Source organism: Gigantopelta aegis, chromosome 3, assembly GCF_016097555.1.
Source record: "Gigantopelta aegis isolate Gae_Host chromosome 3, Gae_host_genome, whole genome shotgun sequence".
Classification (NCBI taxonomy): Eukaryota; Metazoa; Mollusca; class Gastropoda; order Neomphalida; family Peltospiridae; genus Gigantopelta; species Gigantopelta aegis.
In genome coordinates, this window is record NC_054701.1 from 27,380,447 (window position 1) to 27,393,422 (window position 12,976).

Below are 12,976 nucleotides of genomic sequence, written 5' to 3' on the forward strand. Positions count from 1 at the left end.
CTTGACACAGTGGTACTAGATGAAATAAAATTGCATACATTTTTAGCCCAGATGAAACTAATTTTTTTTACATCCAACACGCTCACATTTATAACCAATCACAGGACTTGTGGTGTTAACTTCTGTATCAAAAGTTTGATGCACGTCGAACTTTGACCCAGCCGGAAGTTATTTGGTTTAGTACAACCTGTATCGTATGGAAGACTCCAGTTTACTAAGAATACACCATATAATGTAATAATTAACATGATTTATTGGTTTTCTCTTGATCCTTCAGACAAAGACAAGAAGCCTCAGCAGGTAGTAGGCCAAGGTCCTGGTCCAGGGATGATGCCCCCTGGTGGAGGTGGAATGTCAGGTCAGCTTCCTCAACAGCCTGACCCCATTAATGCTCTTCAAAACCTAGCCCGTCAGGGTATGCCACCAATGAGTGGCAGTCAGTGTATGTCACAAATGCCTAGCAGCCAGAGTATGCCGCAAGTGAGTGGCAGCCACAGTATGCCACCATTAGGTAGCAGCTATTGTATGCCTCACATGAGCAATAACAAGGGCCATTCTTTAATGAGTCCTGGGTTATCTCCCCTTGGTAACAACCCATCCATGATGCCGCTGAACGGTAACCCGGGTATGTTTCCAATGGTGGGGCAGTCAACAATGCCACCCGGTAGGAACTGTGTTTGTTTTATCTGTTGGTGCTGAGTTTTTGTTTGCTCAAGTGGGATGTGGCATTGTATATTTGGAGCTGGACAAATACTCATATGGATGGTGGAGCATTATTATGGTGGTCATGGGTTAATTTCTAATAAATGTTGTCTCACACTACATTTTTATAGTGTTTGCATTGATTTAGTTCAGAACATATTTATCTAGTCCATTCAATGTTGCATTGATTTTGTTAAGAGCACATTTATCTTGTATCCAGTTGATGAATGTAATCTTTAATGTCATTTCAGCCCTCAATGTTAACTTTTTTATCTAGGAGCCAGATGGCACCTACTTGTATTTGTTATATAGATAGTATATGAAGTATTTTAGTTGCCAAATGAAAATAAATAGTTGATATGCTACTGTAATATTTTAGTAGAAATATACTAGGTAGCTATCGTGTATCCTATTAAAGAGAAATATACTAGGTAGCTATCGTGTATCCTATTAAAGAGTCTTGAGTTTGCTGGTATTGTAATTATTTTGACAAGGCATTTCTAATGACTAAAATTACATATGAAAAGCATATCTTTGTTTAGAATATCAGTGTCTGAATATACACGGTGTAATTGATCACCTGAATGTTTCTAGAAGCCGAGTCTATATTTTACCAGCCAATAATTTCAAACATATAAAAAAAATATAAATTAGGAAGTAAAATGAAGTTTTTTAGGTACTGCATACATTAGGGACAACCAGAAACATATTGAATATACAAACACTAATATTCCAAAGAAGACTATTTCTCACTCCAACCAGTGCACCACAACTGGTACATCAAAGGCCATGGTATGTGCTAGCCTGTCTATGAGATGGTGCATATAAAAGATCACTTGCTGCTAATCGAAAAGAGTAGCCCATGAAGTGGCGACATCGGGTTTCCTCCCTCAATATCTATGGTCCTTAACCACATGTCTGATGCAATATAACTGTAAATAAAATGTGTTGAGTGCGTCGTTAAATAAAACATTTCCTTCCTTCTAAAGAAGAATATGTCTTTAGTGTGCAATTTTAGTTGTTAAAAAGGGCCTGTTAGTTGGAAACATTTTACATGGCAGCCAACTCAAGACCATCCTTTTATATAATATTCACCTTCTGCTGGCCATTATAGATCATCTGTCATAATAAAAACTTTGTATGTTACTATGTGTCATCATATTGATTCCTTTATTTCCCCCATAGTTGGTTATACCTCATTATTAAAGCAGCTGACCTTAGTTATTAGTCAGAGTAAAATATTTTCGGCTCTTACTGTGTTTTAGTATTACAGCTTTATTGTTTTACCATTTAACTTATTATCTAAGCGATTTGCTGAAATAGTACATTTTGGCAAATCCAAATGTTTCTGGTCATCCTAATGTTTGTAGTAGCTGAAAATTAATTTTATTTAAAGCGGCAGTATCCGGAATATTTTTATTATTTAAGCATATAGAACAGAAAATCCAATTACATTTGGTGCATATATGACGCTGCACTCCGCGTTGGTTTCACTACGCTGGCTTATCCAGGTCAAAAACAAAGCTAGCATTTTAAAAGTGGGACACTTTTGACAGGCTCCTACTGATCTTGGTTTTCCTTGACTTATCACAAGTGTGGAATTCCCCAACGAGATCACGTGAGATTTCGCAATTTTTGAACAAATTTAATTGTCTTGATTGAGGGGTCGTCTCATATCTCCAAAACATATTTATATCCGTAGAGGTATGGTACAACGCCTTTCCAAGGGTCGGTGGGTGGTGGATTTGCCTTGAAATTTTAACAGTGGCCAGCTGTTGGCATACGCGTTACATGTACTAATTACATAACGCTCTAGGGGTAGAGGAAGAGTGTACTGTGTTCGATTTACGTAACATTTTTCAAGACTATATGTTATTTTTATTCATTACTTAGACCTAAAAAGGTGTTTTTGGAAATGCACGGTCAGTCTAGGATCGATCCCCATCGGCGGGTATATAAAAGACCATGATATGTGATATCCTGTCTGTGGGATGGTACATATAAATGATCTCTTGCTAAAAACAAAGGTAGCGGGTTTCCAAGGCGCGTGTGCAGGGATTTCAGCGGGTTTAGGGTTATAGACTGTGTTGAACGAAGTTTATATGGGGCCATGCTCCCTCAGAAAATACATTTCAATTTTTTTTAAGCTTGGGCAAGTAAGGGATTCGACCTCCAATACCCTCCCCCTGCACATGCACCCGATTCCTCTCTAAGATTATATGTCAAAATTACCAAATGTTAGACATCCAACAGCAGATAGAAGGAAGGATAGGATATGTTTGATTTAACGATGCACTCAACACATTTTATTTACGATTGTATGGCGTCGGATGATTATTAAATCAATATGCTTCAACTTTGATGTCGTTAAACACCCCCCTAAATTTACCATTTCCAAACGAAAGAATATTTATTTGAATTTGTCGATTTTAACACGTAAAATTAAGAAGTGAAAACGTTCATTGTCTACTTTAGTATATTTTATTTTTAAAAATATATACATGATTAATGTGTTACTAGTATACAAACTAAACTTTGAACGTTCTACTAACATTTATAAAATATTAATTCTGAAATAGGAAGGTATGATTGTAGATAATGCGTTGTTAAGATCAAACCGGTTTTAATGAAAGACTCTAGTACCGTATCCTCAACCGAACGTTCTTCATACAGCGCAAGATTTCTCTTTTAATTTTTTGAGATGAACCCTACAATTTGAGATCGACAAACACATGTGTTAACTGAAACTGACAACAGGCTGTCGTTTGTGCTTTGCTGAGCTATAGCGGCACAGGCGACGAATCAAGCGTATACTTTTGACGATCTCTGTTCATAGCAAATACACACAAGTTTTTTAAAAGTGCATTTGAGCTTGTATTTCATATTTGTACATGATGTTATAATATGGTAACCAGAGAATGTAACTTTAAAACTCGGAATCCAAGGTCAACAGCTTTAATATTTAGTTTTTAACTTTACAATAGTTTCAAGAAGTTAGTTTATATAAATTTATATTTATAAATATAATACATTTTACTGATCGTAAGACACATGTAAAATATAATATTTTCTTCCTGTACGTATAAGATGATATTTGTTCTTGCTATTTATTGTTTGTGAATGTCATTGATGTGTTTGTTAATCTGGCTAGACTATTCAAGATGCATGTATTAGTTTAATATCTTGTCAATGGCATTAAAATATCAAGTAGTCATTGAAAAGAATCATGGTCATTAACTGAAAGAACATAACTGTATTTTACTGTAAACCTTTGGTGATATCCTCTATGTGTATCCGTCGGTCTAGGATCGATCCCCATCGGTGGACCCATTTGTCTATTTATCATTCCAGCCAATGCTTCACAACTGGTGTGACAAAGGCCATGGTATGTACTATCCTGTCTGTGGGATGGTGCATATAAAAGATCCCTTTCTGCTAATCGAAAAGAGTAGTTCATGAAGTGGCGACAGCGAATTTCCTCTCTCAATGTCTGACGCCATAAATAAAATGTGTTGAGTGCGTCGTTAAATAAAACATTTCCTTCCTTCTATGTGTACCCAGCAGTGGAATGCTCACCTGAGTTGTGATGGGTCACACTATCGGTCACCCTCACTGGATCAAACCAGTGCCTCATAATTGGTATATTAAAGGCCATAGCATGTACTGTTCAGTCTATAGGAGAATGCATTTCAAAGAGCCCTAGCTGCTGTATTGGTAGAAGTTGAGTATGTGACGGCAGAATATTTTCTCTGTTGACCAGTGTCAACTTAACCGTATGTTAGATACCAAGTAGCTGTTTTGTAAAATGTGATGACGTCTTTAAACAAAGATTCTTTTTCTTTCTATGTGCACCTCAGAGGCACTTGATTTTAGTTTGTTAATGTCCAGTAATCCTTGATACAAAGTTAACATTTGCCTCATTCATTCTTTATTGACATTCTTCATGTCCAAATCAAAGTTCAGTGATGGAAACATCTCTAAATCTGATTGGTCTAAATAAAAAAAAAGGTTCCAAGAGAATACGCAAGGCAATAGATTCAACCTCTAAACTGTCTCTGTCAAAGACAAAATCACTGGCTATCCAGAGACAAGGCCTGTGACAGACATCCCCGAAACCTTAGTGGTATAGGGGCATATTAAAGGTTCTCTCTCTAAATTATGTCTGTCCCAGACCAAATCACTGGCTATCCAGAGACCAGGCCTGTGACAGACATCCCCGAAACCTTGGTGGTATAGGGGCATATTAAAGGTTCTCTCTCTAAATTATCTCTGTCCCAAACCAAATCACTGGCTATCCAGAGACCAGGCCTGTGACAGACATCCCCGAAACCTTGGTGGTATAGGGACATATTAAAGGTTCTCTCTCTAAATTATATCTGTCCCAGACCAAATCACTGGCTATCCAGAGACCAGGCCTGTGACAGACATCCCTGAAACCTTAGTGGTATAGGGGCATGTTAAAGGTTCTTTCTCTAAATTGTCTTAAATAATATTTCATTTTGATGTAGTTTGGATTTATTTAGTTGTTTTGTTTGTGTAAAAAAAAAGATTGATGATAAATGACCCAATTATAATAATAATATGATGTATGTATGATGCTAATTGTTAAAGAATGCCTTTGGCAGTTAATAAGAGAATGACATTGTCACAAGATAAGTATTTAAAACTGTGGTGTGAGACATGTTGGGTTCTGGGATTTGGTGTCTTGTTGATGTGTTTGCATGCTGAAAACAGATTTGAGGTGGCAGAGTGTTTCATACATGCTTGCACATGTGTCTGGTTTGTCACAAAAGCTGACCTGGTATTGTCATATTGCAGTATTATGCTACATTACACCAGTAGTTTAAAATTCTTTGGTCTGGCGGTGCATCTGGCAGATAATGGGTTCTAGCTGAAGAAGTGTTTATTCTTTTAATACCATCTTGTATCATAAGTTTGGCAACAAAATTAAATGTTTTGATCTTACCACTTTTCATGTTTGATCGGTGATAATTGAGAGAATTGTCAAATTGAGATACGTTTTTCCGTTCCATGTATACTGCTATATACACTAGACTATCTTGATTAGAGTAGTCTAGTTGAACTTATATGGTACTTCACTTAATAACTTTGATTTATATTGATATTAATCCATGTTTTTTTAAGTATTACATGTTAGTTTAATTATTAATAACATGCTAAACATTATATAAAAGATAATAATTCAAAAGTATCCTAAACTATCGAATTCCATCCCATTTCATTTCTGCACTCTTTCTAATCACACTGCGCAAGCACAAACTTTAATTCTATTGCACATGTATCAACTAACCGAGCCTCGCTCAATCAAACTAGAAAAAGTTTTTAAAGTGTGTTTGTTCCTTGTATAGTAGCGGTAATTTTATTATTGCATATAGAAACCATATCCAAAGGTTATAATAGATTAAAACCTGTATAAATGAAGAGACTAGACTTGACAGATCGGTAATGACTGTCGTCTACATTAGTTTTGTCTATATTTAGTTAAAAGTCACATGACTGACACTCTTATGGGGGGGGGGTGTGATGTATGGAAGGCTGTTTGTGTCTGATCCACAATTGTTATTGAAAAAACACATTAGTCGATTTTTCTTCTTTCTTCAGCCGCCTAAAAAGTTGTTAGCACACGAAAACCATTTTCCTATATTCATGAACATTTGTTGACTACGTGAAAAGCCGTTAAGAATGGCATAATTGTTTACAAAACATCTAAAAAAATCAAATCTAAAACAAACTCTGAAAAACAAAAAAACACGGGGAACTTTCTAATCTTGAATCTTAATCAAGATTAGAAAGTTCCCCGTGTTTTTTTGTTTTTCAGAGTTTGTTTTAGATTTGATTTTTTTAATGTGGTGCTGGTCGATAACCAATATTCATCAAAAACGTGTAGATATTTTCATAATTCATTTACATTTGCTTTGTTGACAATCTGTTGTGTTCTTGTTGCCTCAATTTTATGACGGATGTGGTCTTCCATACATTCCGCGTTTGTGACGATCACATGGGACAGATTTCGATGGTGTTAAAATATTTTACAAATATTCACTTCCTGGTAGGAATTTTACATTCGTTCACAACAAATGTAAGTAATTACAAAAAATTTATTATTATTTTACTTTGTATTGGACATGGTAAACAATGATGTTAAATTTATTCGGTTGTTGAATTGAACATGCGCAGTAGCGATTTCCTGTTAATAGGACGGAATTTGATTGGTCCAAGATATATAATAATTTCCACAATTTTAAAATTAATTAAAAACAGGAATAAAAGTCTGTTTATTTTGCTGTACTAGTATTTGCAGTAAATATTTAGATAATTTTTACAATATATTTGGTGTATGGACCCAGTTTTGAATATTAATATTTGTTTGCATGTGGTACTGACAAGCATTTGAAATGTGTAAAAAATAAATAAACTTTCTTTGGTTAAGGCTGTAATCATGATGTGGTTTTGCATGTATATAATGTAATGTAATATAATATCATATTATATATATAAGCAAAGCATGGTATGCTAAACATGCTGTAACATATTTGTATTCCGGTAATAAAAAATAAATAAATGGTGTATAAAATTAGGATATTTTTATTTATATCTTGTAAAGTATTTTGATACAAGTGTGATAATAGATTAAAATGATTACATTAATTATTTATAGTGCCATTATGTACACTGTTTAAAATATTAATTCAGTAATGTTACAAAATGTTACTCTCCAATATGAAAATGCTTGTTTAAATGTACAACATATAATTTTATTTCCACTGTATTTAACCACATTACACTTCGTTTTATTTTCAAAGCAGCATGTATTTTGTCTAATTTGCCTTTTCTTAGTATTGTTCTTTATCCAGTACTGCATTTTATGAAATTAGTTATTTCTTCTGTTTTGGTGTATGAGTGTAAAGTTCTATTTTCTAATATTATGTAGACAGTATAGTTGGTTAGGCTATTAAGTAGTTGCTTATAATCAGGTTAAATTACACAGTATTTAAATTCATTATATGATCTACAACACAGACAGTTTGTTTTCTTAGGTATGATGCCTACCCACCAGATGACACAGCAACAACGCCTGATGTTGCAACAGCAGCAGCAGCAACAAATGATGCAGAGAGTTCAACAGCAACAGCAGCAGCAGCAGCAACAACAACAGCAGCAGCAGCAACAACAACAGCAGCAGCAGCAGCAGCAACAACAGCAACAGCAACAGCAGCAGCAGCAGCAACAACAACAACAACAACAGAAGCCTCCATTACAGGTTAAGCTATGATGTAATTGATAAAATGATGCACATCTTTGTATATCTGATAATATGGAAACTAAGACATTGTTTTTTGTTCTTCAACTTGTTATGTTTTAGTATTACATATTTTAGCAATACGCCCGTTTGTTCAGGTTAATTAATTAAGGATTTTATATTTCTGAACCAAAAAATCAGTCTGGTTTCCGAAATGGACAGGTTCCGGTTTTATCAGGTTTTCGGTATGTTCAGGGTCTGGTTTAGACAGATTTCACTGTATTACTATTAGATGCTGAGATATCGTTAAATTCGCTTTTCTTTCCTTTACACCTTTACATGGTAAAAACAATTTTGATGTATTAATTTCAATAGTCAACCTTTACTCCATTATGACAACATTCTTTTAAAAAAAAAATTAGTATTCCTTAATTTTTTATTTCAGCGACAAGATGCCTTTATCGTAACTTCACCACAAAATGTCACCCCTGTTCAGAGCCAACCTCTTGCAGCCTCTGTTCAAAATGTAAGTGAAGTTTTTGTTTTTACTTTTCGTTATCCAGTTTTATAGTTTTATCATTTTGTTTTATCCTAGTGCAATTTCCAGATTAGATAATAATTTAAAGAAACAAAAACATATACACATTTATTTCTTTATCCAATTATTTCACGACTGGTATATCAAAGGCCATGCTGTGTGTTATCCTGTCTGTGGGATGGTGCATATAACTGATCCCTTGCTGCTAATCGAAAAGAGTAGCCCATGAAGTGGTGACAATAGGTTTCCTCTCTCAATATCTGTGTGGTCCTTAACCATATGTCTGACGCCATATAACCGTAAATAAAATGTGTTGAGTGGGTCATTAAATAAAACATTTCCTTTTTTTCTTATCCAATTATTTGACAAATTCAGTGGCATCCAGTGAATCATGTTATTTTCTCTTTTTGTGTATTCACCTTTCTTGCATAAAATTAATTTGACATTCTCTTTGATAAATTTATCAAACTGTACTGTTAGTTGCAGAATAATAAGATATATGTTTCCATATTCTAGGAAGATACCAGTTTTTGATAATCAAAACCCAATAATATTTTCACATGGTTTTTTATGCTATGTACTTGTAATCTAGACGTGATGTATAATGAAGTACTTAAACACCCACATTGGTCGTTAATTAACAATCTTCATGTACATTATGAATCAGGAATGTGACGGATGTATTTGTGTTTTCAGATTGTTTATCAGTCTGCACCTGGACAGCCATCTAGACCAACTGGGCCTGGGCAACAATTCCAACAGGTTAGTGAAATCAGTTTTATCCTGCAACCACTGTTTCTATTGGTCGATTATATGATGACCGCTTAAAGCAGGATAGAGTCTTATACGTATTCTAGCAGATTATAACTTTTGACTTCACACATGTGATGTCACATGCATAGCTACATTACAAAATCACTCGTTTGACCTCTATTTCATGATGTAGCTGAAATAACAGAACTAATCGCTTCCCGTCTTAATTTTTATGGACTTCGGGATAAAAATAATAACTAGTTAATGACGCAGAATATCAGTTTTATTCTGTTCAAGCCGAATGGGAAATTCCACTCGGTAAGCCTTGTGGAATTTCCCATTGTTACCTTCACAGGATAAAGCCGATATCCTACCTCATTAACAAGTTATTCTCTATTTATGAAATCATATGTAATGTTATCTGATAGTGACTAACTACAACATTACAAAACAGTCAATGTATTTTTTTGTGCAGGTATATTGTGAAACATCGATCCGTTCCTTTCATTAGTATCGGAAGTCCTGTTATTAATGAGGTCAGGGTTGTGTTTCAATGAAGCTGGGTTAGAGCATGGAAGTAAATATTTCTAAATTCCCTGTATCTGTATAGGCAACACACCACCATATGTTGTGTCGTTACTTTCTGTAGCAGCTTAATATAGTCCGGTTTAGGAAATAGTTCCTCATAAAAAAATACTACAAAATTCTGATATGCATTTTGAAATCTTTCTTTGATTATTATAAGTAGGTTGACCTATGTAGTATTTAAACAACCCATTGGTTTGAAGTTACTTGTTATATGTAGTACTAACTGATAACAACTATTCTAGTGGTATAGTGGTACTTGTATAACAGCAACACAGGGTGGTACTCTGACATGAGGGTGGCTGATTTTTTATACAGACTTGTTAGTGGAGAGCACTCCTTAAAATTAGTAGTCACATGACCCTCTCGATAGTGTTGTATTTTTCACAGAATATATGCTCACATAGAATTCGTATTGAACTGCATGGAGTAATTAATGGTGGTGTGGAACCTACATTGTATATTGAACTCTCTTAAAAATGTTCCAGTCAGATTTGTAGTTGTTACAAAGGATATGAGAGGAAAAAATACATTTAACTGATTTTGTACAACTGGACATCATAAATTGTATACAAGGATTAGGGTTACTGTGTGTTTTACAGCATTTCATTTCAACTTATTTTCGTGCTTATAGCCAATTAAGGTTCAAGCACGCTTTCCTGGGCTGTCTGTCCAGAATAGTGGGTTAGTTGGTTAGTGATTAGTGAGAGAGAAAAGAGGGTGTAGTGGCCTTACACCTACCCACTGAGCCCGTAAGAACTCGCTCTGGGTTGGAGCCGGTACCGAGCTGCGAACCCTGTACCAACCAGCCTGTAGTCAGATGGCTTAACCACGACGCCACCGAGGGCAGTTTATTTTACAGCAACCTCACATGTGCGTTAGATGTAACAACTGAATTGGGTAGTGTGTTTTTATTGGGAGTCCAGTGTAGTTAATACAAGAAGATAAAAAAAAAAGAAGCTTTTTTTAATAAGCACATGAATATAAATATTTATTAACTTAACTAATGTTTTTAATATAATTCTATACAATGTGCATTTGACTATGGGTTAAAATGTGCAATTACTGTAGAACATATCCATAGAGAGGGGAATAAAATGGAATCGGGGTCTGCTCTAACTAGAGATATGTAATCTAAAAAAGGAACATTTGTCATTTATTTCTTTTTTAATCTCTAGATATGGCCTGATAATCTTGTTAATATTTTTTATACTAAGCTTGGCACAATATTTTGAGAATAAAATACTTGTGATGACAGGTGTAGGAGTGTAAAATAAATATTCTCTGCAACAGGCACCAGTCCAGCAAGTTTCCTCTGCACAAACATACATCGCTCACTCTCCAGCACAGATGAGGTATGCCTATATTTAGTACCTTAATGAGTGATTATGAGTGTTTTTCATCTAGTGCTTCTGTTAAAAGCATAACAGTATTCTTTATTCACTTGTGTATAATTGAGAAATGGATATTTTTTTAACTTTTGACAGTACCAAAGTTTTACAGTTATCAGATTAAATTTCATATTAGTTGAATACTATAATAAAATTTGATGTTTACATAATCTATTTCTTATTAAGTTTTTGTTGTTCCATAAGTTAAATGCAAGATATTGGAAATACATATATATTATTATTATCCTAACTTACTCAACCTAAGAATATTTTTCTTAAAATATAGTAATTACAGTAGAATACTTTCATGATGTTCAGCAAATGTATTATTTGTTATACGTAAATTTTGTTAAGAATTTCCATGTTACTTTTTTTTTAAATTAGTTCTCCAATGACGATGTTGACAACACCCTCACCACAGTCTCAGATTACGCCATCTCCAGCATCTAACAAATCATTCGCTCAGGCACCATCTCCCAGCAACCCACTCAATACACCAGGTTAGTACGTTACTGTGTAAGAGTATTGCATTTTAAAACATATTGTTTAAATCTGGTGTCTCAAAATTAAAATGTTTTTTATTGGGCTCTTCAAGAAATTATATATTGGTGAGAGTGGAAATTAATTTAAAAAACAAACAATGTTATACTGCACCATCCACAGTAGTCACTTCTCAAACTGTCTGTAGTTTGCAAAGAAATTCCAGTTATAGTACTAATAGCAATAACACGATCAGTCGATAAAGATGTTTTGCAATTCTAAAAGGTTAATTTTATTAAAGTTAAAGTGTGTTTTGTTTAATGACACCACTAGAGCACATTGATTTATTAATGATTGGCTGTTGGATGTCAAACATTTGGTAATTCTGACATAGTCTTAGAGAAGAAACCTGCTACATTTTTCCATTAGTAGCATGGGATCTTTTATATGCACGATCCCACAGACAGGATAGCACATACCATGACCTTCAATATACCAGTCGTGGTACACTGACTGGATGAGAAATTGTTATTAAATGCTAATTATGCAGATATTTTGTATTGTTAAATGATTTCTAGTTAATGTGTATGTGCCTCACTGCGAGTCATGTTATCTGTTATCTTAGATAGAGTAATATGGTTTGATTGACAACACTTTCAGGTAACCCAGGCTCTGTAGGTCCTGTTCCCAGCCCTAGTCAGCCACGGAACACCTCTGAGGAGCAGGCCTACGTGGAGAAGCTAGCCAGACTGTCCAAGTACATAGAACCATTGCGCAGGAGTGTCAATAGGTTGGAGAATAATGAAGGTATTATTTATTAGTGATCATTTATTTTTGCTCCTGTCTCTTAACAGCTGTAACTATGATGCAAGTTCTTTTAGCCCTACTCTTATGGAATATATAGAGGCTATTTCATGGGTTTTTTCGAATACGATTTTTATGTCAATGAGTGATGTGTGAAAACCAAGCAGTGAATGAAAATATGGTTTTCACACATCACGAGTTGACATAAAAATCGTATTCGAAAAAACACCATGAAATGGTCTATTTATTATATACATCTTTCCTCATTTTTGACAATATCTTTCGCTTTTTGTTAACCTTTAGACTACTGGATTAATTTTTTACAAAAACCACGTTGAGTGGGTACAAGTTTATAATTTTTACTCACATATATTCACTTAAATGTTTTATAAATACATGAAATAAAGTTCATATATGAATCGGTAAGTATTATTTTCGTGGGGTTTTGTAATATTTATAATA

At 34.5% G+C, this 12,976-nt stretch overlaps 1 protein-coding gene across 3 annotated transcripts in view; it reads left to right on the plus strand.

The window, feature by feature from the left end:
• The window catches only part of LOC121367806 (mediator of RNA polymerase II transcription subunit 15-like), a 64,179-nt gene that overhangs the window by 17,069 nt on the left and 34,134 nt on the right, over window positions 1-12,976 (plus strand). For 2 of the 3 annotated variants that reach the window (XM_041492182.1, XM_041492181.1), the window contains exons 4-10: window positions 278-664; window positions 7,761-7,984; window positions 8,409-8,489; window positions 9,198-9,263; window positions 11,133-11,194; window positions 11,615-11,730; window positions 12,371-12,517. In XM_041492182.1, the coding sequence (XP_041348116.1) occupies window positions 278-664; window positions 7,761-7,984; window positions 8,409-8,489; window positions 9,198-9,263; window positions 11,133-11,194; window positions 11,615-11,730; window positions 12,371-12,517 (1,083 nt within the window). The remainder of the gene's footprint in view (window positions 1-277; window positions 665-7,760; window positions 7,985-8,408; window positions 8,490-9,197; window positions 9,264-11,132; window positions 11,195-11,614; window positions 11,731-12,370; window positions 12,518-12,976) is intronic. The other variant, XM_041492183.1, reaches the window with a different exon arrangement.